We start from the raw sequence: 27,166 nt of genomic DNA on the forward strand, positions 1-27,166 counted from the left end.
ACTGTAAAAATTATTTGTATACATTATATAAGCCATATTTATGACTTAACTTCATTGCAGTGGCAATGAAAATGGATGTTTTAAAATATAAATTAGCTGGTTGCACCACCTGACCATGACTGGTTGTGCCACCTAATATGCTCAATAACAACTGATTATCACAAAATAACAAGAAAAAAGTTAATGCATTTTATTCTGGTTTCTTTTGGCTTTTAACTCACCCCCATTTTGGCTTGTTTTAAACTTCTTAGACTAAGTTTTTATATATATATTTTTAATATGGACATTATAAGGAATACAGGTATGTGACACCTATCAAATGAAAATAGACAAGCTGTACTATAATTTTCTGCATAGTTTGTCTGATCATGATCAACTATATTACACTACTACCAAGTTCTTTTCACAAAAACAGAAATGCGTTTTTTGAAATTTTTGACCTTTTCCTCTATTAAGTGTAAGAGACATTTTGAGATGAACATTTTATGTTGAAATACCACTCAAATTGAAATTTGTAGAAGTTGTTGGGTGAAAATATCATAAGAAATGAAGGAAGAATGTGCAATTGAAATAACCTAACCTATGCGGAAAAGTTTAGAGAATATTTGTATCACAGAATGCAAAAATATAAATCAAAATCACTGTTTTCATGAAATACAAAAGACATTATTTTCTGAACACACATAAAATAGTGAAAACATCTTTGAAAATATTTTAAAAATATGTTTGCTATATGAAATGTATGAATTTATAAGCCTGACCATACATTCAGTGTATCCTTTCATGTATGACCCTGTGTCACTGTGGACTGGAGACTCACAATAAGATGCTGGATTAATTTATTTAGTTCAGGTGTTTCTTTTGAAACAAAAATGAATTAAAATAGATGCACTTAAATAATTTAATATCATACAGAAAGATTATTATTATTATTAAATGTATTTAATATATTCAAAAACATAAACTAACATTCCATTGGTGTAACTGTAATTGTGGTTGCACCACCTGACTTTTCAAACTCAATTCAAATCTAACAAGCATTAACTTGGACACCTATTAACATTTGGCCTTGAAGTAAAGTGTATACATACATTTTTAAAATAAAACATAAATTGATACAAAAAAAAGTTTCATAGTTTTCCAGGGGTCATACCATCTGACATGGTAACTTGACCCAACCTTACCATGGCTCAAAAATGTCAAATTTTCAAATATTTGTGAGAGAATTGCTAATCTTGTGACTGCAGTATATGGGTCATATGGGGTCTTCTTTTGTGATGCCATATCTTGTTCGTAGTTTTCTTAAAGTGATATTACATAAAAACACTTTTTTTTATGGGTTGCACCATTTGATATTTGGAGAAATACATTTTTCAGACAAAAGTTTTTTTTTTTAAATAGAATACATTTAACATAGCACTTTCACTGTTGCACCACCTGACATTTTGGGGCTTTGGAATAACAAAACTCAAAAACTGTATTATATTTAAATAAAATGAAACTGGTTCCATATAAAGTACATATCATAGAATCATTTTATATATTACATGTATTTCTTATAGGAAAATAATGGCTTTGGACACAAAAAATGCACGTCAGGTCATTGACCCATCCCCATGGCAGCCTTACCTACATGGTCCTTTTATTTGCATTTACCTCATTAAAATTGCAGCCATGAAAAAGAAAGATGACACATTTTAATAGTAAATAGACCTCATAGTAAACGTCAACTGACCTCCCCTTTAGATGACCCAAAATAAAGCATAATACTTTAAGAAACATTGTGCAAACCTTCATAAAAATTGCATTAATAAATAAAACATATAAATCCCTATAATGCTGTAGTTAATATAAGCTTAATATAATATAATTGCATATGATATAATATAACGTTATCTGTAATATAATATTCTTTGTAGCAAAAGAATTTTGCATAACCTCTAACAGCTGAGCCTCTATTTAGAATGGACAAACCACTTGCTACACTTAAATTGAAATAATAGTGTACAGGATTTACAGTTTTCCTACCCAGATATGCTAGAATTTCAAGCAAGAATGTAATATATATTACTTCCTGGCCAATCCCTTAAAGTCTTAGAGGAATCACATGCTAGTGAAAGTGCAGGGGCAGCACATTTTTACAAGCTGGAAGCACACTCCATCTCCTGAGTGAGTGAAGGATTGCTGCTGGGTCATGTGAGCCGAGGCCTCAATGTAAACACAGGTGCTGTGGAGGCTAGCGAATGGGGTTACCCTGTCCAGTAGCTAAAGAAACACCAGCAGTCACGCTGAGACCATGAAGAATACCTTTAAAAAGTGTGTCAAGAGTATATTACAGTTTCCTCTGAAAGTAAATCACTTACCACACCTTAATTAACTGCTTTATATCTGTTAATTTGAAAGATGGCACATCATAAATATATCTGTCCACAGTCAAGTAGCCAAATAATAAAGGTTCCCAGGGGAAGCACACACACACACATACACATATGTATATACAGTGAGGGAAAAAAGTATTTGATCCCCTGCTGATTTTGTACGTTTGCCCACTGACAAAGAAATGATCAGTCTATAATTTTAATGGTAGGTGTATTTTAACAGTGAGAGACAGAATAACAACAAAAAAATCCAGAAAAACGCATTTCAAAAAAGTTATAAATTGATTTGCATGTTAATGAGGGAAATAAGTATTTGATCCCCTATCAATCAGCAAGATTTCTGGCTCCCAGGTGTCTTTTATACAGGTAACGAGCTGAGATTAGGAGATTATTAGCAGCTTGGTGAGAAGGTGCCAACAGTTGGTGCGATTATTCGCAAATGGAAGAAACACAAAATAACTGTCAGTCTCCCTCGGTCTGGGGCTCCATGCAAGATCTCACCTCGTGGAGTTTCAATGATCATGAGAACGGTGAGGAATCAGCCCAGAACTACACGGGAGGATCTTGTTAATGATCTCAAGGCAGCTGGGACCATAGTCACCAAGAAAACAATTGGTAACACACTACGCCGTGAAGGACTGAAATCCTGCAGCGCCCGCAAGGTCCCCCTGCTCAAGAAAGCACATGTACAGGCCCGTCTGAAGTTTGCCAATGAACATCTGAATGATTCAGAGGAGAACTGGGTGAAAGTGTTGTGGTCAGATGAGACCAAAATCGAGCTCTTTGGCATCAACTCAACTCGCCGTGTTTGGAGGAGGAGGAATGACCCAAAGAACACCATCCCCACCGTCAAACATGGAGGTGGAAACATTATGATTTGGGGGTGTTTTTCTGCTAAGGGGACAGGACAACTGCACCGCATCAAAGGGACGATGGACGGGGCCATGTACCGTCAAATCTTGGGTGAGAACCTCCTTCCCTCAGCCAGGGCATTGAAAATGGGTCGTGGATGGGAATTACAGCATGACAATGACCCAAAATACACAGCCAAGGCAACAAAGGAGTGGCTCAAGAAGAAGCACATTAAGGTCCTGGAGTGGCCTAGCCAGTCTCCAGACCTTAATCCCACAGAAAATCTGTGGAGGGAGCTGAAGGTTCGAGTTGCCAAACGTCAGCCTCAAAACCTTAATGACTTGGAGAGGATCTGCAAAGAGGAGTGGGACAAAATCCCTCCTGAGATGTGTGCAAACCTGGTGGCCAACTACAAGAAACGTCTGACCTCTGTGATTGCCAACAAGGGTTTTGCCACCAAGTACTATGTCGAAGGGGTCAAATACTTATTTCCCTCATTAACATGCAAATCAATATATAACTTTTTTGAAATGCATTTTTCTGGATTTTTGTGTTGTTATTCGATCTCTCACTGTTAAAATACACCTACCATTAAAATTATAGACTGATCATTTCTTTGTCAGTGGGCAAACGTACAAAATCAGCAGGTTATCAAATACTTTTTTTCCCTCACTGTACATCCTCATTGGTTTACTTTTCATTTAAGTTGAATGCTATAATTAAATGTTACATTTCGTTTGACATACATATTGCATAAATTAATTTTATGTGCAAAATGTATGTGCCAGCATTAAATCAGGAGACAGCATATTGACAGTGTTGGTTTGGGTGGGTGAGCGATTCTCCAAAACATTTTTCATTTCTGAAAGCACCGTGGAGCCTGAGACTAATTATACACACTAAAATGTTTCCTGTTTTGTATCTTTCCACTAAAAAGCCCAAGTCAAGTCCATGCCAGGCAATATCAAACCAGGACCCTATTTTATCATCAATTATGTTATGTAGATAATTATTTTATGATAAATAAATGTGTTTGGTTCTTTTTTGTTGACTAATTACACTTTTGAAGCTGTACTAAAACTAACAGGGAGGCATTCAGATTCCGCGTCAGGTCTTTCGATTTGTTTTGGTTCCAAAGTGTACATGTCTAAAGTAAGAAAGTTTAATGACTTTACAGGTTGTAAGTGTATTCTCTTACTGGGAGGATGGCCAGCAAAAATAACAAACACTATAAAATAGGACTGTTTCCACTGGATTTGTATGCTCTGTAGGCATACTGGTTAATAATATATAGTAATAGTGAAATCTGATTGGCTCGCATAGTCCGAGATAAGGACTTATTTACTTAATAAGAGCCAGAGACTAATGAACAGGTTTTCTTCTGATCTACCCTGGTAATTATTTTATATACCTATTGATATTATCACAGTTAGATATATTCCAACTGACTATTGTGATTAAACAAGTGTAAATGTGTGTCTGTTTGATGCTGTGATATTTCAGACTGAAATACAAAATTGGTAATCAAATGTGACAAATTATTGGTATACAGAATTGTATCACATCAATTGAACCCACTGGTGTGTAGGGTTTAAATGTATATGTGAATAAGGTGTAGAAAATTATGGTTACACCATCTGCCTATAGGTGGCTGAAAAAAAATCTAATCATAATTTGCTGCAAATACAATACAAATAAAAATATCAACTTGTATGTAAACGTGAGAATACAATATTAAAGCATTAAGTTTTATTACAAAAGAGGCTTTGGTTGTGAGTTTTGTTTCATTCATTACATTTGTATCAGAAAATACACATGAACATTTTCCAGACTTTTTCAGTTTTTTTTTAAATTTCTTTCAAGTGTACAATCAGCAGTCATTAATCCTTCTGTGTATCTTATTGGACATAATGGAGTGTGCAATTAGTGGAAAGGGTATTTTATATATTATTAATTTATTGGAAAAGCACTATATATACAATGTGAGACAAACTTATTTTTGTGTTTTTTCATTTCTACATGAATCATAGGAATGTACCTGAGAGAGGCCAATTTGACAGATTTTCCATCAACATTGGAAAACATTCAGCCATGTCTCCCTAACAGAGTACAGCTTGATATTTCTGGCTTTAAACAACATTAGTGCTCAGAATTAACTTTTTTCCCTGCTGGATTTTTCAAACCATTTATTTAATCGTTCTGCATCTCACTTGTAGTGAGTCTGACACCTTTATGGCATCATTGTCATTTTTTTTCAGAGGACTGATTTGTTTTTAAATGGCTGCTATTGCAGAGTGAAAATAAGCACAAAAAGCAGGCCAAGCATATTTGAGAGCTTTATTAGATTAATGAGTACGTGTTTGAGAGATTTGTTAGATGCCTTTCTTTGTGTATAATCTTTCATGTGCTAAATTCAAGGAACACAAACAAAGTTAATATTTGCACAGTGAATTATTCAAATTCTTAAGTTAAACTCTATAATAAAAACTCTAAATTCAGGACATCCCACCTGGCCTGGCCAGCAGATCCATTTGTGTGGGCTATCCCTGACTGACCCCCTTTAAAGCATTGTTCCCATCTCCTTTTTAAATAACTAAATGCTGAAGCAAGGGGAAATCAGCAGCATGGGTATTCGGTTCAAAAATTATTGTTCTTCTAAGTAACACATGGTGAGTCTGGGTGTCTGTTTAAGGTTTAGGTTCATGTTAAAAATAAAATATTTAAACCCACAAGTTGTTTTTCTGACGCAATGCATGATGTTGAAGAATAAAATTATGTTTTGCTTTTGCAAATATGCACTGCATTAGTATCTCTTATTATTGCACTGGCAAGACAATCATATTCTTATTCTCTTTCCTCTTCCTAATCATCATCATCATCTTCATGATTATCATAATTCAAAATCATATTTTCCATTAAAAACTGATGTCAAAATTATTTCCAAAAAATGAAATAATTTATATTCAATGATGTAAACTCAAAAATGTTCCCATTTGGTTGCACTTAACTATGCAATGACCTACATACACACACACACACACACACTCACACACACACAAAAGATTTGTCCTCCAACTTGTCTCTAGTACCTTTTTACTATCTGTTTTTACAGCTGAGAGGAAAAGCAATGTTTACTGCATGGAATCTAATATAAAAGAAATTCAATATAGCACATGGCCCTAAGCTCTTAGTCCTTGCTATTTTATCATTTATGCCAAAAAATGTGATCCATACCAACCTCTAATTATCCTTAAACTGCTGACGTTCCATTTCTTAACAAAGCCAAAATCTGTTACAGCAAATAATTTTAACCATTATTAATGTAATGTCATTAAAAAGTTGTTTGTGGGAAAGAGCTTAACATTCCACTTTAATTCTTGGCCTGATCTAAATTTTATATATAAACAAATACTCAAGAATTGGCCAAATTCTCATTCTTAAAATATTTTTGAGGAAGACTTGTAGATTCAGATATTAAAATCTCAAAGGGCAGCAGATGTTGTGTTAAAGGATTATTTCTTTCCTGAGGTATTAAATTAATTTCTCAGTGAAAAAAACAAGTTTTTTGAACTTTCAATCGCCTGGCAGATGTGAACTCTCAATAATAAAGCGATTCCTTGAGAATCAACACTTACTTGGCATCCCCTTTAGGGTAAGCAGAAACACAGAACATGGAAAATGTTGCTTTAGTTTTAAGCTAAAAGAGAAAGAAGCATATGAAAGCTAAAACCATTTTAGACTTGTTAGTAGTGTCCTCTGTATCCCATCAACTAAGCCTAACAATAAAATATATAGATAGCTCATGATGGCACCTGAAATACCTTCAGGCTAGGTAAACAACATAGAAGAGTCAGGTTGGCAGGCAACAAACTAAATAAAACAACCGGAGGGAGGGGTTTAGTTCTATTCTATGGTGTAAATTGCCCATAGCAAAACACGTGTGCTAATTGAAGTGTCACTCAACAATATGAGTATACTAACAGTGGGAGAAACTAGTGCTTTTCTCCTGCCAACCCGGAATTACCATCTTATTACAGTCAAACTCCTTAATGGAAATAATAAAAATGATACATTTTCCTTTCATTCATTATTATTATTAACATAATACATCCCGGTATCATATAATAGTTAGTGTATCTTTTTGGTCATTCCTTTCATAAAGTATTTCATCTGATTTTCTAAATGTCAGGAACAATATCTTTAATAATTTGATGATTGTAATCATGATTCGCAACATAACAGTGATATCATGTAACAGTATTTGTACGTAGATGGGTGGGATGCCAGGCAAGAATTAAACCTTACTTAAACTACCAAATGATAAGCGCAAATCTGACAGTGCTAATGCAACACAGCTCCTTCAACTGTTGTTATTCTCACAGCCAAAATAATGCTTTTGAATATAGTTGTAGGTCCTTAAAAAGACCCGAGAGGCAAAGCAAGTATGAGGATCAAAGAAATCTACAATAATTTGACTTGACTGTACACTCAATATAAACTACATGTAACTGCCACAACATGCGGTTTCCATTTATACTGGGCTCAGAAAACATAAAATCACCTTTGTTATTGTGACATTAGCAACAAATCTCAAGTATTTGTGTAGATTTCTGATTTTCATTAACCTCTGTACTGAAAAAATACAATCCTCACTACCTTTCTACTATTTTACATGCAAAATCAGACTCCCAAAAAGTGCTGCTTAATACTTTCAAAAGTCCAAAACTGGCAAGCATGATTCTTGGCAGGAAAACAAAATGAGGATCAATAACATGACATCTCAATATTCAGTAGCTCCATATTTTTTATTGCTTATATCAGAGACAACATTCAGCTTTTCTTTTTTTTTTTTTTTCTTCCCTCTGGTTTGCAGATGTCACATTTGTGGTTTCGTTCTCATCAGGTTATAATAGCGCACAATTACAACTTAATGCAAAAGCAACTTAAGCACAGATGAATATGTTACACTTCATTTAAACTCCATTCAACAATAATTTCTCACAAAAGATACATCTTATTTTTAAAGGTGTACACTGATACTAAACAAGCAGACCTTAACTGAGCAAGATACACTGTAATTATTTACCTTGTATTTATAATAAGTTAGGTACTTTTGGCTTCTGGGAAAGAAGAGGTCGAAACTAGGTGATGTTTTCTACTTCAACTCAACACTAGAGAGAGAAATCAATCGCATTTGAATACTTCCCCAGACAAACAGACTTTCAAATTCAACAACTTTCCTATACATTTCAATCCCATACATTATGTATAGTCAATATATTATAGAGTATAGTTCTGTAAGCAAACACTATTTGTGCATTTTCCTCATCTGATGTTTTTCAACTGTGACAAAAAACAGTAATTGAATACAAGTTACAAACATTTCTGTGCAGTTTTGTAGAAATGTGTATCCACTGCCAAAATCACACACTTGGCTCCATAGTATATACAAAGGTGGAATATGTAAACTGGTTTAAACAAGTTGTACACCTTATTTATCACATTCGGAATTAAACTTTACTTCTGTTCTTGAACTAAATGACATTTACATAACATTACCTGCAAACATTGCTTCTGTAGCTTCTTAACTACAACTATATATCAGGTTAGAAAACTACTAGTTATCTGCTCTGTGTTCAGAACTTTTTTCAGAGCTTTCTTGCTTGAAATTTGAGTTAACGGTGTCTTATGGCTCCCACAGTTTCTACATACATCTGTTTGCTTAAAGGGAGGGGTGGAGAGAAGTAATCACATTTAATCAAATTGTTGGTGGTCTTTGGAAATTGTCCACTAAATCTATAAGGGCCACAATGGAGATGGAGCTACGATTAACATAATACCAATTTATCACTGCAGAACACATCAAATATTCCAATACCTCAAGCAGCCAAACTACGGAGGAGATGATGACAATTTTGTCCAGTATCTTTATGGCACATGTTTTTTTGTTTTGTTTTTTAATGAAAAAAACACTTCCACCCCTGTGGCAGTATTCAACACTTAATCGAGAATACTCCACCATTACAGACCCTGGAGCCCAAAGTAAAGGCCTGAATGTAGGGGATACATATGCATATATTGCAACTTTCACTTTCTTTTGTTTCTGTAAAGTGAGGATCCGACTTTGCAGGATTTGTCTCCTGAATATGTGATACTGTAGCCTTTCTTGATCATATGACATTCACTGACTGGTAACTGGTTGTGTTTACCACCAAACACATGTATTCATAAAAGAAGAAAAGATTGTCCCAATTTGTTTAGGTTCGATCGATGTGGCATACGTGCTTCCATTAACATAAGCTATCTTTACAAATTATTCAAGAATCTTATATAAACCGTGTTGATCATTATTAGAAAACAAATGGACAGCATACACAAACAGCTGTGAGCTTTTTACAGGATTTCATGTAAACAGCCTGACAAATCTTATAATCCAAAGTGGTCAAATAAAGCTGGTGAGGGCTAATCAGCTACAAATTTCAAGACTGTACATTTGTTTTTATTTAGTGAGTAACTACTTCCATGATTACGTGCAATCTGTCATGTATGTATTAGAATTCCTGGATTCCGGGAATTTCCTTCATCAACCATGCAATATAATATCATACACACACAAGCATCAACATCCTTCTCAGAAAATACTGTGTATCGATTTTATTTGCATGACATTACTGGAAAAAAATACCTGAACTGTTAAAATATATCAGTAAACCTTTTGACCCCTTCCAGAGGAACGATAAAAGCAATACCTAAATAAAAATCTCTGCAAACATTTTGTTCATTATTGCCTGAATAAGGGAGACAGACCAAGTATTTACTGTACAGTAACTGTCAGGATTTGAACAATGAGCAGTAAAATTTAAACACATGGGGAAGCATATACTTTTCAAAACCCCACTACACACCCTTTAAAACAAAACTCCAATCCAACTGCAAAGTGAAAAGCCCAGTACTTGAGGCTGGGTTTCTATTGGCCTCTGGCAAACACAAAGCTACCATCAAGTAGCCTACTTAGTGTGTAATTAGGGATATGTTGGTAGGTCAAAGTTTAGATTTAATGTTGAGTCATGTTCCTTGTATCAACGTATCCTAAAAAGTATTGCTGCTTATAGAATGTGTTCTTAAAATAAGCGACATACAAATAATTGAGGACCAAACAGAGAAACATCTACATGTCATCCTATGCATTCTGCTTTTTCTCACGAACCCCCCCACCTACCTGATCCAGTCTGTCCAAAGACAAACTAGCACTAGCTGACTTTTGTACTTAGGCACTTAAGCTGCCACAAGGATTTAAGCATCTTGAAAGGGAGCTTATTATTTGCTCCTAGGTGTTTAACCAGAGGGATGTTCAAGCAAAAGAGAGAAAAAGAAAGTCCCTTTCTGCAGATCTCCTGTGCTGTAGGTTGAAAACAGGTTGTTTCAGAGCTAGAATATATTATATTGAATGACCTACACAAGGCTCAGTGTTTGTGACCAGAATCTTCTAAAGACCAAGATGCTTGCATGCATCATTGCAGCCTGTCAGAGTACAAGGAGAGATGCATCAGACTGTGAAAGTAATGCTGAACTATGAAGCGGGAGATTGCATGCTCCAGGTAGATTCCAACATGGAGATGTTACAGACGACATCACTTAATCTAGAGTAGCCAAATAATCCCTTAACAAAATCTGGGGCACAACAGCCCTAGGAAATCTAGAGAATCTGGAAATTTAGGAGATGGATGTGACGCATTATAAATTAATGAAAGACAAAACTATGAAAACTGAATTATTATATAATATTCATAAAAATACAAATGATCAATTACAGGCCTTTAAACATTTATAGAAGTTGGGTACTACAACAAGCATATTTAATAATTTCCCAAATTGCTCTAGTTAATAAATATTTAATCAATTTAATTTGTAACCCTTAATCTTAACCCTTCCCAGCACGTTTTCCCATTTCACATTTACTACAAGAGTAAAGCAACTAGTAGGCCTCACAGGTGGCTAGGTCTACTAGCCACAAACATTTCATTTAAAACTAACAACAGACAAATCAAGCGCAAATCAATTACTGAATTTGTGAATGAGAAATGAACTGTCATAGAAATAAAATATTGTCAAAGTGCAAGTCTCCCACTGCTTGCTTTAATCTACTATACAGGTAGACCCACAGGTCTGTAATGTTAAACCATCAGAAAAGTTCCAAATACAAGAAGCTAATGCTGATTCCTGATTAATCTTGCAGAAGGTAAACTATGCAGAAATTCAGAAAGTGAATCAGATTGAAAAGCAGCACTGCCATTTTAAAAAGGCCTGATTTTGTTGTGAAACAACGGTCTTCACCTGAGATGCAACTTTGCCACACATTTGACTTGTACTACACTCTGACAACATGGTAAGAAGAAAAAAAAAACATTATTCACCTTGGAAACAAAGATTTAAACCAAGCCAATGTTATCTATATCCTCACAATGAGCCATATTAACAGGGCAAACTATGAAGAAACACCAATGTGATAGTCTGTGTAGGCCTTTAGAAGGAACAGCTGTCCTCTGTTTATACTGCAGTTATATATAATAAGCAGAGAGTAAGCAATTTCTATTGTTTATGCACAGTATGTTTCTTTGGATTTCAGTACCTATGTGGAGACTATTGATGCAGTTCATTGTGTACCTGAAAAGAGCTGTCAAGTTAGAAAAATAACATCTATCTGAAACTGAAAGAAAAGACACAGGGTTTTAAAGGGTTTCAATAGGCTTGTCATTCTCATCTCTGTTTTCAATATAATATCCGGCTGACCCACTGGGAATAGCAGCTTCTTTGTTTAAAAAAAGAAAAAGAAAAGAAGGTGTGCTTCAATTCGACAGGATGCCTTACTTTAAAAAGAGCTGCATGTTAAACACTAGATTAATTTATCTGTTCCAGATATGTGTTGAAAACCCACACAAAGACGACTCAGGAAGGTCTAGGCCTACCTCATTGTACTTAGAATGGTTCCCAAAAGAGTTTAAACTTTTCCTTTTAAGAATGAGTTTTCTATTTAAGAGGAACTGCCATCATGTGGATTCCCATCAGAGGAAATTTGCTCTTTTCTATTGAAAACTAGCAAACGGTGAACAACTTTTAATTCTGATGCCAGATAAGCTTCGGCAAATGTTGCATAGCTGTTTTATCTAAATGTTTTTTTAATTCGTTTTCAGTATATACATTGGATCTAACTGCATTAACTGTTACAAAAATCTTTGCAATTCAAGCATAATGAAAGGTGATGTTCCAAGTACAGATTTGGCAGTTAAAGGAAATCAATAAATGGTATCAGAAAATGTAAAACAGTTAATTGAATTTACAACTATAAAAGCAAATTCCTCATGAGCATGTTATTGTATTGTATCTAAATTCAAATTAAACAATGTGAGTTTATATTATTTCTGACTTTGAACAGGAGTATTGTAGTCTTTAAAAATTGACAACTTTTCATACAATTATCAAATCTGAACCGTTTGTACCGGAAAAATAATCCCACTCTAGAAAATTAAAGGGAGTTAAAAGCATATTTCCTTCATTTTAATGAATTAGCGCTGTTTCATTCTTATGGAATATCTTCACAGTCGAGGTTTTTTATTACACATCTTTGCTTTCACATAATTGCTCACATCCGAATAAGTGGTTGATTTTTTTAGGGAGCGCTCTCATTCTTCCTATAGTGGCTACAGACAGAGATCGTAGTCATGCCTGGCTTGATGCACCCATGAAACAGAGCAGAGATGTCTATCTTCAAAGGCTTTCATTCAGCCATCGAGGGTCCTTCTCCCCTACACGGCCCTCGGCCACATACGGAGCACACACTTGACAGCCCATTCAGACTTCCTTTCTTCTGGACACAAATTATTTCCACAGCCATTTGGCTTTTGCCACAAACTTCTCCCACTCGGCTTCACAGCACGGGATGTTATCAGCATGTGTAGCATCTTTAACTCACAGGAATTTACACCAAAACATTCAAAGAGGAAACTCATTTACCGGACTACATTTTCCAGTATTGTTTCAATTCGCTTTTTTGTAATACATATGTATTAACCATATGTAATTAATTATGTTTATATCAATATAGGATACATGTGCATTTAATCTAATCTAAGATTTATATTAATAACGTGTCATAATAGAATCCTCCTTCATGACTGCAGGTTATGAGTATTTCAAATACTTCAAATAACAATTTACAGTTTTCTGCAGGAAATACTCTTTTGAAGGTGGTGATTCCATTAAATGTCTGGGAAATATATTGAGAAGGACTTTGGCACTTTTTTTTAGTTATTCATGTGTAAGGTATACATTTAAAAAATGTGGAATGTACAGTAGGAAATAGTCAGAAACATTTCCTTCTCTTTATACAGGAAATACCAGAGGCCGAATTATGTGTTCATCACAAAAAGCAGGGGATTGAGAATTATTTATGAAAATATTATAGCATACTATACTGTGCATCTATTATAAACAGAGAACTCTAAAAGTCACAAGTATAAGGATGTTTATTGCATTAAAACTATACTATTAAGGTTTGTAAATTAAAATAAAACCAAAATGTTAACTAACATGCCATTAGCATCATGTTGTTAGTTTAACACAGCATAGTACTATGTAATATTATTAGCAAATAACCATTTAATCATTATTATTTTAACCACTTAAAACACCAATAATTCTATTCAATAAGCTATTCGTTTCGAGTATTTTTTGGTTTATCATTAAGTTCATTAACTTATTCTGAAACTTAATAAAAAATAAAATAAAATAATCACTTTACATATCACTAGCCTACACGAGTTGTACTGTGCTGCAACATCCTGTGGGAAGACATTTTACAGTGCTTATGTCAGAAAGATGAATGGAAAGTCTTGAGTTGGTAATCCATTGGAAATCTCTATTAAGGAAATTAAAGAGGAAGGCTTTATTTTAGCATAATCCAAACCCTTTTCAGTACTCAAAAAGGCAAGAAGCCACTTGAAGATGGAACTGTATGCTTTGAAAGAAGATGTTTAGTCAGCTGATTTTTATATAGCTGTTTCATGTAAGAAACATAATCCTTTTAAGTACCAGATGAATTTCCTACAGCAAATGCTGCAAACAATGGATTTATAAAATACAATATGCTATGGCATTTTCTAACAAAAGTTTAAAAAGATTACAAATTCTTGCAAACTACATACACTGGAATATGATTGCTGAAACAATAGAAGAGAGATTTTGCAGGCTGACAGATTCTGTCTTAGTGGAATACACAAAACTAAATAACAAAGTAGCTTTGAAAACTTCAAACCAATACTCTGTTTCCATACTGTAATAACACCAGGTTTAAATTAAATTATTTATATACACTACTTGCCACGAATACCTTAAAAAAAAACAAAAAAAACACTGCCTTTGTTCAGATATGATACTGAAGCGTGGGAATAATGGGCAGGTCCTGATTTCTACTGTTCTGGTGACACCTGTGTAAATTACACAACATGCTCAACAGAAAACATCTCTCTCTTTTTTGTAAAATGTTGTAATTTTGTAAATTACCTTGCACAAAGGATACAGAAAAGAGGTTCAAAATGTTAAGGTATTGTACATCCGGAGTACACACTGCTTTATTTACAGAAACTGAACCGTTTGTTGAAAAGTCAGTTCCCTGAACAGTTCAAATGTATTTTCAGTTTTTCCTTCCCCAATGTGGTTAACCAGTTTTAATTGGTTGGCTTAATATTTGATCAATGTGTTTAGAATAAACAAGCTTGGTGTTCCTCTGCTTGATCAAAAAGAATCCTTCTGAGCAGTTAATTATGGTCACTATGTTTTTTCCAGACTCTCACCACTTCAAATAGATTACAATTTGTGCTTATTCCTCAGAATGATCTGTTATTACAAAAGTTTATTTAAATGTATACAAATTACATATTGCATATGGAATTGCCTGCACCTGCCCATTCTATTTTTATCATCTCCTACATGTCACCAACTAACTTAACGATTCCGCTCTCCGATGCATAGTTAGCCACAAAATTTAACTTGTAAACAGGAAGGTATCTAATGACGGTGTGAGCAACAGAACAGCAAACTATCCTGCAGGATTCTTCATTCAGAGAGACCACATTCTGCACATTACACATCCAGTAAAGCAGCTAAACTTTATTTTTTATAATAGCATTCATACTTGCACTTAACTGTATTTCATATATCCAAATAACAAATAATCCACTCTGTAGAATTATATGTTAAAACATAAATCCTTAATATGATGAACTGGATAATAAACAGTATCAGGGAGTTTAAACTTGCTACCTTGTTTTTAGCATGATTCACACAGCCTTCGTCCTGCAGGTTGAAATCCACCATGTGCCACATAATGACTAAACCTATGAGTATTCAGAAGTGGCCAAAAATGGACAGGATTGGAAGTGGTAGCTAACCAGGAGCTCGCAGGATGTGTGTTCCTCCTGTTTCTGCTTTGGAATCAGAGTGCGAAAATAAGCAATTGGCCTGAAATCAGACGAACCGCTCAAACGTCCATATAAATAAAACAAGCTTTCCCCCCTGGAAGAAACAGGAATAATTTAATTATATTGTATTAAAAGCTGGATTAGTCAAACAACAAAACGTTACACTTTACGATCCTATCATATGATATTTTTTCCATGTACTGTAATCTTAGTAATTGTCATTATAACAAAATAGTCATCAAAGCAATCAATCAAATAATAAATTAGTTGTATATTAAGTTTTCTACATGATTTACATACCAGCATGAGGGATACCATTTAAAGCTGATAATACAATTTGGTGTGTACAACGAAGTCGTATTCAATATGAGACAGAGTAAATAGAAACTGAACTGCTAAACATTTACTTCCAATACTTCCCTAACTATCAGCTTATTTCAGCTGCATTGTGATTAGGGGTACAAAGAGGTTGTAGTCACGAAATGGGAGGGGAATGTAGAAATAGTAAAGAAACAATTTGGAAGATCGGTTAGACACTGGAATGAAGAAGGATGCGATTTAATTGTCAATCTCCTAATTCAGAGCAAAGCAACAGTTAAAGCTGCGGAGACATCAGAATGAAAGCAGGTTCGTATAGTCAATTATGCTATTTTATGATTTGTTAGAGGATTAGGACCATAGGCAGACTGCCAGAAGGGCCAGTCCATTTTTTAGTCGGGTGGGCCGGTCAATTCCCATGTGGGCCGGTCGCCCTGTGTAGATACCTGGACCACACATCGCCAACCTCCCCCCACACCTCCACTCCCCAGTTTTCATTCAATTAATTCACAGGCCGATCGATTCAAAAGGGGTGACGTAATTGGATTTGGACTTATAAACAACTCTGTAATTCAGGGGTGGCTAACCCTGGTCCTGGAGAGCCTCAGGATCTACAGGTTTGTGTTCTGTCCAGATTGTTAACTGCTTAATTGAAGCAATTGTGGGTCTTAATTAGGCACAATGTCCCTGTGTTCAAGGTATCAATTGATTTGTAATTTAGAGAGACCTGGAAAACCTGCAGGATTGCAGGTCTCCAGGAAACGGGTTGGCCACCCCTGCTCTCATTGATGTGATTCAACATCAGAAACAATGCTGTGCAGGCCTTCATGGGCAGGTTCTGTCCAGGTCCACAACAATCCTGCAGGGTTCATTTTCATTTTATATAGATCTGTCATTCATCTTTTGCCTATTCATTATTATTATTTTTACTTGTATGGATTTGCTGTATTTTAAAAGGGTAAACTGTAATAATATAAACATTATATGCCTACCGAAGTGGGGTTTTTTGAGTTATTGATATTTTTCACCCCTGCAAAAAAAAAAAAAAAAAACATTTATTTTTTAATTTTCCCAGCTCTTAAAGGTCAGTGAAGTGCGTGTTGTTCAGGTTGAGAATCACAACCTATTAAATTGACCAGATTCTGCCGAGTCAGCACCCAGGTGACAAAGAGTTGCTGTTAAGCCAAAAGTAAGAGGACGATTATCAGACAGCTGAACAATTACAGCAACCATTACAGGACAATTTGTAGCAGTAGGTAGAAGAATTATATCTGACATGCTTTAAATTCAGTACAAACAATCAAATGGTAAAGTAATCCAAAGCAGCTGACATAATTTAATGACTGATGGAATATGTCTTACAAATACTAATTAAATGTCAGTGTATGTGTTCAGTGCAGTGTGAAAAATTAAGATACAAATTAGACACATTTACATACAGTCAACACAGCTATGGGTTTCCCATGCTTAACCTTCTCTTTGAAATTAAGCAAATGTATTCTTAATGTTTTATTAATTTAATTTGATTGACTGTGTGCAGACTACAGATCAATAATAATAATAATAATAATAATAATAATAATAATATGCATTCTCAAAATATAACCACTTAACAATTTCTCTTAACAGAAATATTCCTATTAGTTAAACATATGTATATTTAAATTCTATAACATGTATATATTTATGTATTTATTTACTATGAATTGTATTGAGATATACAGACACTTGAATCATCTACTTATTACAGCTATAATTCCAAGAATAATAGCATAAAAGCAAACATAACTGCTGGTCACACTTCTCAAGTCTGGTAAAGGTTGATTTTTTCTCATAATCTACAAACTAGCTAGAGAAGATCACAGAGTTTCTTTTATAAAACTGGAAAGAGCTACAATAAGGGTTTCAATCCTAAAGAAACTGTTATAGGGGGTTTACACGGAAGAGGGTACAATCACTCCCTTGTCCCTTTGAGCCTAACAGGCAACACCCCTTTCACAACTAAGCTGTCAATAAGGGGAATGTTTCCAACACATTAAACTGTGTAACAACAGGATGACATGTGATTAACGTTGGGAGCGCTATCTCCACTCCCCTGGTATTTTATTACCACAGGTGCAGGAGTATTCAGTGATCAGATGCAGGCTACAGGCGAGGTCACCCTTAATTCAAAACAGCTCTATTTATACACCTGCACTTATTAAAGGTTTCTGAAAAAAACTAAGAAAAATATATATTTTTTTTTTGCAGTGACAGTTCATTGGAGAAGGCTGACCTTATGGTACAAACACAAGGATGTTCCCACAACAGGACAGTTAGCCTGAGGATTGCTTCATTCTTTCCAGGTGCTCAAAGCCATTCATATGAAGTTTATATCTGAACCTCTATTGAATTCACACAGCACTTTCTCTAATTTCTCACAGCAAGGAAAGAAAAATATGTACAGAAGGGGTGCAGACCTTAAGCATATATTAAGATGACATTATTGTCTTCCACTGAAAGGTTTCCTTATCAGTGCCATAAACACTGTTTGTAAATGATAACCTCTCACTGCTATCTCATTCGACTGACCTTTTGGCAGTTGTTAGGGTTGGTATTAAAAAAAAAAAAAAAAAAAAAAAAAAGCTGTACAGCTTTTCATGTTGTAATATTTTCCCTCAGCGTTTATTCCCTTAGCAACTCCTTCTCTCTTTATAACTTTATCATCATGAGTATTAATTATTTATATTATTGAGGTAAAAAGTATCAACCATCATTTCAGAGCTTGACAGTAATTAGCATGAAAATGTCTTACCCAGGTCCCTAGAAAATGCAAGTAGGAAATCAAACCCAGAATACATTCCGTCAGAAAATTAGGTACAGGCTACAGAGTAACTTGTTTTACAGTAAGGTATATATCGTAAAATGTGTCTGCCTATAATCACATATGTCAAAGTGGAAACAGAACAGGAGACTATGCAGCACCAATGGCGGACAAATTAGTATCTCATGAAGTTGCCGATTTAAATCTGATAGCCAAGAGGTGAGAAGGTTATTGACATGAGCAACACAGCAAAACCTGTGCATTACTGACAGTGAAGACCATTATAAATCAACCAACCTGCATACGTCCATTTCTATACAATTATTTTAGTTTTAAACATTAAATTATAAAAAAAAAAAACGCTTTCCTGAATAGAACAGCAGATGCGAATGCACATGGGATGCCTTTCCCAGCAGTGTCTGAACCAGCTTTATGAATGTCTTTTTTCCATCTGACAGGCACACTGAGAGATCAGACCAACAGAGAGACCAGTCTATAATTGCTAATGGGAAAATCATTCAAGCGTGGCATAGTAGGGAAGTGGCATCAAATCTTCTTTGATCCCAAATCCTATTTTACAGTTCTATTTTCTCTATCTTCAAACCCAGGTCGTTTTTTTTCTCTCTCTGTTAATCTATCATTTATTTCCCTACTTTGGACTGCATTCAGCGAACCTGATGATTAAAATGGCACTGAAGTTTGGGTTTGCAGGTGACAGTAAGGTAAGCTTTAGAGCACTGTCGGCCCCTGAGGACATACTTTACAATATTATGTAATAACTGAAAAATTACCATTCTTAAATATTGGCTACATGTTGATCGTGTAGTTTAAGTTTTGAAATAAGATATTTTATCTGTAGGGTTATAGAGTTTATTATATTATTCTTTATGCTGCTCACTTACAAATTTTTCCTGAATTTGTGGTTTAAATTCTGTTGCTAGAAAGTGCAAGTGAAGCATATTTCCCTGACACAATCCCCTGAAGCCGAGGGAAAACATGGTGCTCTTAAACTTGTGTACCACTCATATCCTTCCCAGGCTCATTAAGCTCATAAAGCTCGATGCGATTTTTCTGGAATTTGTTACTGTAGTGACTATTCTAAGAATAAACAACAAACACAGTGAGGCAGAAAACACAAGCGATACTGCTTACTGTACCTTCCACCTAAGGCTTGATTCAAATGTTCCAGTGTGTGTACTCCAATTTGGTGAATATATCTGGTACATTATAACTATTATATCCAAGATGTGTGCAGTCCCCTTCCTGAACAGTAGTTTAATAACAACCAATTAATTTAACAATGTTACTTACAAAGAAGCAGAACATCATGCTTCTGTGCTTCATAATCTCACCAATTTGTTATGCTGAAAATGCAAGTTCAGGTGGATTTTCAGGGCTATATTCTGCTTTAAAATGCATTGCAATTTTCAATGTTATTCATTTTGTTATTCATTTCCCATGTTGAGTGATAGCTGTAACGCTGACAGTGGGACCTACGCTGAGAAAACAATAGAATGGAGTGGAGTCACTTGGCATGTTTTGAAACCTATGTTTTACTTAGCAACGCTGTTGATGCAGCCATTGTGGTTCTGTGTTTACTTCACATAAACGAAGTCGCATTTGTGTTTCTCACTAATGCTAATGCAAGCCGTATTTTTTTTTTTCTGAAACTAGTGGGTTTCTTGCACTTATTTTCTATGACAGAAGGAAAGAATGCTTTTAATACCCAGGCTTAGAGGACAGGACTTTTACACAAGCTAATCCTATTAAAAGTAATTAGGAACAGTATTTGTATGTAGTTGTCACACCATGCTGTTATCCCATTTTAAAACGTCTCAGACAATTAGTGGATGTAAATATAATGTCATTGGTTTACTGTTTTGACATTAAAATGGAAGGATAAAAATAATGTTAAGAATTGTTATCTTTTTGAGAATCCAGGTGTGAAAACATTTAATTTGCATTTTTTGTAGGTAATGCAGAGAACAGCATAAACAAAAAAATCTGCACACCTGTGCCTTTGAATATAGATCCAGAGTAAAATTAAAGCAAACAAGCTGAGGATGTCAATGTTTGGGTTCCTCCAAAACTTGCTTTGCACTTTGTGTTTCTTTTGGGAAGGGTGCATGTATTATTGGTTTGAAGGCCCTATCAGCTTGAGATCAACATAGATATACACACAGATCTTTAACTTTTTTCTTCTCCACAATAATGTAGCAGGCATGCTATTTTTGGTCACTATCAGGTATTTACTCTGCTTATGTTGCAAGCATACATTTTGCTGGGAACCAAAGAAGCAAAGCGATTTTATTCACTCTTTTACGTATGCGGTCAAATCTGAATGTGTGTTAACCGAGCCCTTGGCACACAAAAGATACTACTGCCAGGTCTGTGCTGCGTATTTCAATCTGAGTAGAAATTCTGCTAACACATTATTCACCAGTTCAGGGCTGAGTAGGTTCACCACAGACTAGTACTGGTGGTGTTAAATTGATTTACCCAATGTTGAATGTTATTAAAGTCCTCATTTGGAGATTTGTTATTTCTATGCTAAAACATAATTTGGATAGTCACAATACACATATATTTTATTGTGTTAATCTCTTCTGATACATATGCATTTCCTATTAAAATGTATTGACCTCTCAAGATATGTTGGTAGTGAACTCCAGAGAACCTGGGTCATAAAAGTAAACTGCTTCATTTCCTACACAGGACTAGACGAAATCAAACTTTGACCTACTCGCAAAACGTAAATTACAAAACGAATACCCTGTCGTGTTTTGATTTATAAGTAATAGACAATGGCTTCTGACAATAAATTAAAATAAGACGGATACAGGTTTGTACTTTGCGATCCCTGGGTAGGGCACAGTTTTGATTTGGTCTAACCCATAAAACATTGTATTTGATTGCTAGTAAAGAGTGCTGAAATTAATGGGGTTACTGATATTTATCTTGAGAGCAGTTTAACATATCAAGAAATATAAACCAAAGGTATAGGCTACATAGTATGCATGTTGGCTTTATTAATCACGTTTGTGGTGATTAAGATGTGAACTCCTTAAGTCACTGCAGTGTAGCTAATATGCATGAGTTTTACCACCTCTAGGTTTTAGCGTTTCTTAAGCTTCTATTCAACACATACGCATAATGGACAAAATTGTATCTGTCCTGTATTCGTCTGGGGGAGTACTGACTCCATCCATAGGCTGTGAATTTAGTTTGGTCTCCTATCACCAAGACCTCTTGTGCTGACAGCAGCCACACCACATAAGTACACGTGTTATACAATGGACACAGCATTGCAACAGTCTTATCAGAACCCTGCCTATGAGCATGTTGTTTTCACTGGCCCTTAGCTCAATGAAATTGAAGGTTTAAGCAGCCAAGGTCCCGATTTCTCAACCAGAGACTCGTTAGGAAGGAAAATCTTTACAGTAGTTTAATTTTCAATGACTGGAGATTATAAACGATACAGCACTTAAATCTAGCTTTAAATAAAACCATTGTGAGATCCATCTTTCAAAGAAAAAAAGTTGTTGTTTTTAAATATTATCTAAATAACCTGGATATTAAATTTGAAAATTGTGAATTGTGAATGCTTAATTCACCCATGTAAGGTCAAGTCCAGGCACTGAACTGGGTATTGGATATCTTCTGATTTTAATGACAATGAAGGAACAACTTTTAAAAAGACAAAAGGTTCATATAATTCAGTAATTCAGATATGAACAAAATTATCTGATTTAAAGAAAGGAATATTTTAATCTGGTGTAATGTTTAATATAACCATCTCCAATGGTTGAAGGTGCAATCTAATTGAACTGTATAAACTAATAATGTTCTCACCTTAAAAAATACAAATGTTGTTTCCTAGTATTCACTATTTTGAAACACAACAGGTCTTATATATATGACCTGTTGTCGTGAGTGAACTTTTCTATAAATATGGCGAGGCAACCTCTATACAAAAACTAATATAACAAATCAAATAAAAACATAATCATATTAATAATACAATTTTGGAATGTATTTGTTTCAATGTTAAAAGACTGTCTGAATCCATCTTAACGAGGGGTTAGCCGTTATTCAAATTGACAACCTTGATTTCCGCTTCCATTAGTGAAGGCTTTTTGAAGCTGGAAGACATCAAAAGGGGTGATTGGCAGCTCCCTTTCATTCAGGAACAGAACGACGAGAGAGAAAATGCAGTGCGATCAAGTACGGTCGTGTACATGTCTGCAGTCGAGATGAATTAGCTTACTTTTGCTGGCTTCTTTTCGAGAGCCTCGAGGCCTCTGCAGCTGCTTTTCTTGTCTCAAATTCTTCCCTTTTCAGGACCTCTCCGCTTCCCCTGTAGCCCAGCTCCACCAGCTGGCGGGCCAACTCCTCATCCTTAAGGAGCAATGAAAACGATCTGGTGAGCTGGGAGAATTGGAACTGAAGGTGTAATACTCAGAAGAAACCTTTTTTTTTCACATAACACTTAGCACAAGCCGTGTTAAACAAGGGTATCGCTAGGTAATTAAATGGGGGAACAAAAGCAATGTTTTCCTACAAAGGAGGTCTTGTGCGAAAGATACATACATGAGACAGGGCTAGCAAACCATAAGTATGACATGATATGCTAAATATATAACCGTGTGGGCAGTCCAGTGGCTTGGAGGATCAAGGGTTCTGCCACATGTCCTAAGTTAGACAAGTTTTCATACAGCTTTCAACATCCTGACCACTGAGTGAAAATATATCTTTCAAAAAGCAAGATAACTTAAATGTGGTGCATTGGTTGCAAAACCCAGACAATGCATCAGCTTTTTTTTTTTTAATTCAAGACAGCTGTGATTCATTTGAAGATTCAGTGGCATTCAATGGTGCAATGCATTTACAACAAAAACAAGAAAAACACACAAATACTAAATTAAACAACAAATAAAAAACAGTTCACAGCTAAATACTGTTCTATGACACTTATGTAATATACAATGTATACCCGCTTACTCCAGTTTATACGAGTCAATGTAGATGTTATGTTAAGTTCTAGATATAACTGGACTACATATATTATGGAAAATTAAAGGAATGTTTTACCCCTAGTTTCAGTTTCAACTCCCACAAGGAATAATTAGGACATTTAAAATTTATACTATTGAAACAAAGAGTGTAGAGAATTCAGCTTGTTTTTTTACTCTCAAAGACGTACGTTTACTTCAGTCCACTCAGTCCGAGGGACACTATAGGGAGCACTCCTTGGTTGAATGTGAGGTAACAAGTCATTTTTTTTATTCTACATCATTAACGGCTTGGTACACCATTAGCAGCAAGGCCGGTTTGACGGCGACACCTCAAGGCACCTATAAACAGCTCCAGCTGTGCCTGAGGTGTCCAGTGCCACTCCTCTCAGAGACAGCCATGGCGGGTCTGGCTGCAGGGGTCAGCTCTGTTGGAAATGTCTGGCAAGGACGTCACATGACACATGTTTTATGAGCGACGGATCCGGACACTTTGCTAATCAGAGTCAGTTCTGAAGTAGCAGAGTTTTGGGTGTGACTATTGGACAGGCAGGAGAGAGGGAGTGAGGCAGCATCATTAGTGACTTATGGCCTGTAAGGTCTTGAGAGCAGCACTGTCCTCCCCTTGTTCAGCTTGGTTCCATCACATCTGTATTTATTGGTCATTGAGCGAGAGCTGCTTCTTCCTATTTGTCCTAATTAATGGGCAATATGTCCATCTAGTGGTAGTATTGTATATTGCTAGAGGTCAATAAAATAAAGGGAAAAATAAATCAAAACAAATGGTGTATCTAAGGCAACAACACGATAGATACAGTGCATTTGTAAAGCAAACAGATCTTTCTAGGAAGTAAATGAAATATGTTTATACAACTGATGGTGAAACATTATTGCTTTTTATAGACAAGGGTCGGATTCAAGGTCGGATTAAGCCACCCAGGGGCCCAACTCAAAAATCTGAGCCCCACCCCCCTCCGTCATGTAAACGTAAAAATGCTCTAAATTTAAAAAAATGAAGGATATGTAATAAAAATGACAAATGGATGATATTACAAGTTTATTGTTCTTAATATAGGTTGGTAATAGACTTCAGTATGGTTTTTTGATAATAATACATTGAACTTGTATTAAGAACTAATAGTACATATGGAAAAAAAAAAAACACACACACAAAGACTAAAGTAAATCCAAGTCATCAATGTCAAAGAGAAGAGTAAGAAATACATGATCTGACTTCCAGCAACAGTGAGCACAAAACATGTATCTTATTTATAAACAGCTTCTTATTAGATTGCACTATTTATTGATGACAACATCTGAAGTAAAACAAAGAACTGACAAAGGCAACAATCATCCATTACAAATTTGGGGGATTTTTACGAACCCAGGGGGAAATGTGGGGGCAACATTTGAATGGGGAAATGTTGGGGGATAATATTTTGAACCTGGGGGAATTTAGGGGTTTGGCACAGTTGAATCCCCCGCCCCGGACCTCACTTCACCAGCACCACCTCCCCCTGGACCTCACTTCTCCAGACCACTGTGTGTGTTCAGGCCAACGGTAATGCTATTTTCTATTCATTCTATAATAATCACTTTTTAAATATCTAATTTATGTTGCCAAACCTTTTTTTAATTAAACTGTACTTTGCATTATTCCCATTCCAGGAAACATTATATTTTAACTTCTTCAAATAATACTATTTTCAACACGAGAGGCCTCTTAACTAAAGTACAAGTTTGGGACATTAAATGTTTTTTTTTTATTTGTATTTTTGTTCTGGGAGTCAGAAGGCTTTGTAGAAGGCTATCTAGCCTACAATGCAAAAGAGTCTCTGACTGGAGTCACATCAAACTATTTCGGGTCAGAAGCCTTCAATTTAATACTGAGCAGATGTTCTATTATCTTTTCCCAAAGTCTGTTTCTCCAATCATTTTCAACACACTGGATGACAGACAAGGAACTGTAATGTTGCATTCTTATCACAATAGCTCTGCACGACAAGGCCACGCTTCTACATCCAACACACAGACATGACCTTCAAGCACCTTCATTAATCAAGCCTGATTGAATTATTGATCTCTGGAGCATCACACTGACATACTGGCAAGTCAACAAACGGTTGGTGGAGAGGCAAAATCTGAACAAAATAACAAAAAATACAATGACTACATACATTAAACAAGCCATCAAACACAGCAATCCTAAGTATAAGATTATAATTAAGTTATGAAAATGAAGCAATTGCCACTCAAACAATCATGAACTGTAAGCTTAAATCTTTAGCCTTCATTAATTCATCCATAAGGGAAATATCTGAAACAATCTAGTAATTCATTAGTAGGCTATAGGCTATTCCCAACTTTAACAAATTGAGTGGATATATTAACGAGATGGGCCCATGGTACGCTGCTTACAATTATTATTATTTATTTCATAGCAGATACCCCCTTATCCAGGGTGACTTACAAAACATAAGAGCATTATAAAAGGGCAATACAGTGTACAATTACAGATCAAAACATAATACAATTACAAGTTCAAAATTACAACAACTATGCAAGAGTGTTCATAAAAAGAAATGTAAGAGAAATGTAAGTGTTCACACTTCTAGCAGAGAAAAATAAAAACCATCCATTCTTCAAACAGCTGTTATTATTTTTTATATATTGCATTGTTAAGTTTTAAAGAGATTATATTATCCAAATGACTGTTATAAAATTGTTTCTTATTACTGTTTAAAAAAGAAAAAAAAATCCCAAATGTAATTAGAATCATATGAAACAAGAGAAACTTCATATTTTGTTAATTTATCATACCGCCCCCCCCCCCCCCCACACACACACACACACCATATTTTTATAAACCGCAAAGTTTTTAATTCACACTTTAAAATACACACTTCCCAAATATGTTTTTCTAAAAAATATTATGCTATGCTTAATAAAAGACAGAAGCACATTTATTTTAAATCAATCTATAACTTTCAGTAGCTGCCAATATGTCCCCCCAAAGGATAAATTGCCAATAAAACAAATCTGATTAGCCTGATGCAAATCAAAACTTTGACCCACATGCCAGAAGCAAATTACAATCACAATAGCTAAGAGTGTTTGTGACGTACAGAGTGACGCATGTGTGTTCAGGGACAGTGTGTGAGTGACAGGGGGGGTTGGAGGTGTTATTGATGCTGAACTGATGTATCTAACAGAGGGTAACTACTATGCATGACGTAAACGGTACATGAATTAAATGACTAGTGCGACATCTGGCGGTCACACTACGACACGCAGTGTGCAATAAGGTACAAATAAAACCACTAATAA

The 27,166-nt window shown here is 35.3% G+C and overlaps 1 protein-coding gene across 2 annotated transcripts in view; it reads right to left on the reverse strand.

The window, feature by feature from the left end:
- The window catches only part of cfap299 (cilia and flagella associated protein 299), a 114,796-nt gene that overhangs the window by 87,337 nt on the left and 293 nt on the right, over window positions 1–27,166 (reverse strand). For both annotated transcript variants that reach the window (XM_066712093.1, XM_066712094.1), the window contains exon 2: window positions 23,095–23,225. In XM_066712093.1, the coding sequence (XP_066568190.1) occupies window positions 23,095–23,225 (131 nt within the window). The remainder of the gene's footprint in view (window positions 1–23,094; window positions 23,226–27,166) is intronic.

This window comes from Amia ocellicauda, chromosome 8 (assembly GCF_036373705.1).
Source record: "Amia ocellicauda isolate fAmiCal2 chromosome 8, fAmiCal2.hap1, whole genome shotgun sequence".
In the NCBI taxonomy this organism is placed as follows: domain Eukaryota; kingdom Metazoa; phylum Chordata; class Actinopteri; order Amiiformes; family Amiidae; genus Amia; species Amia ocellicauda.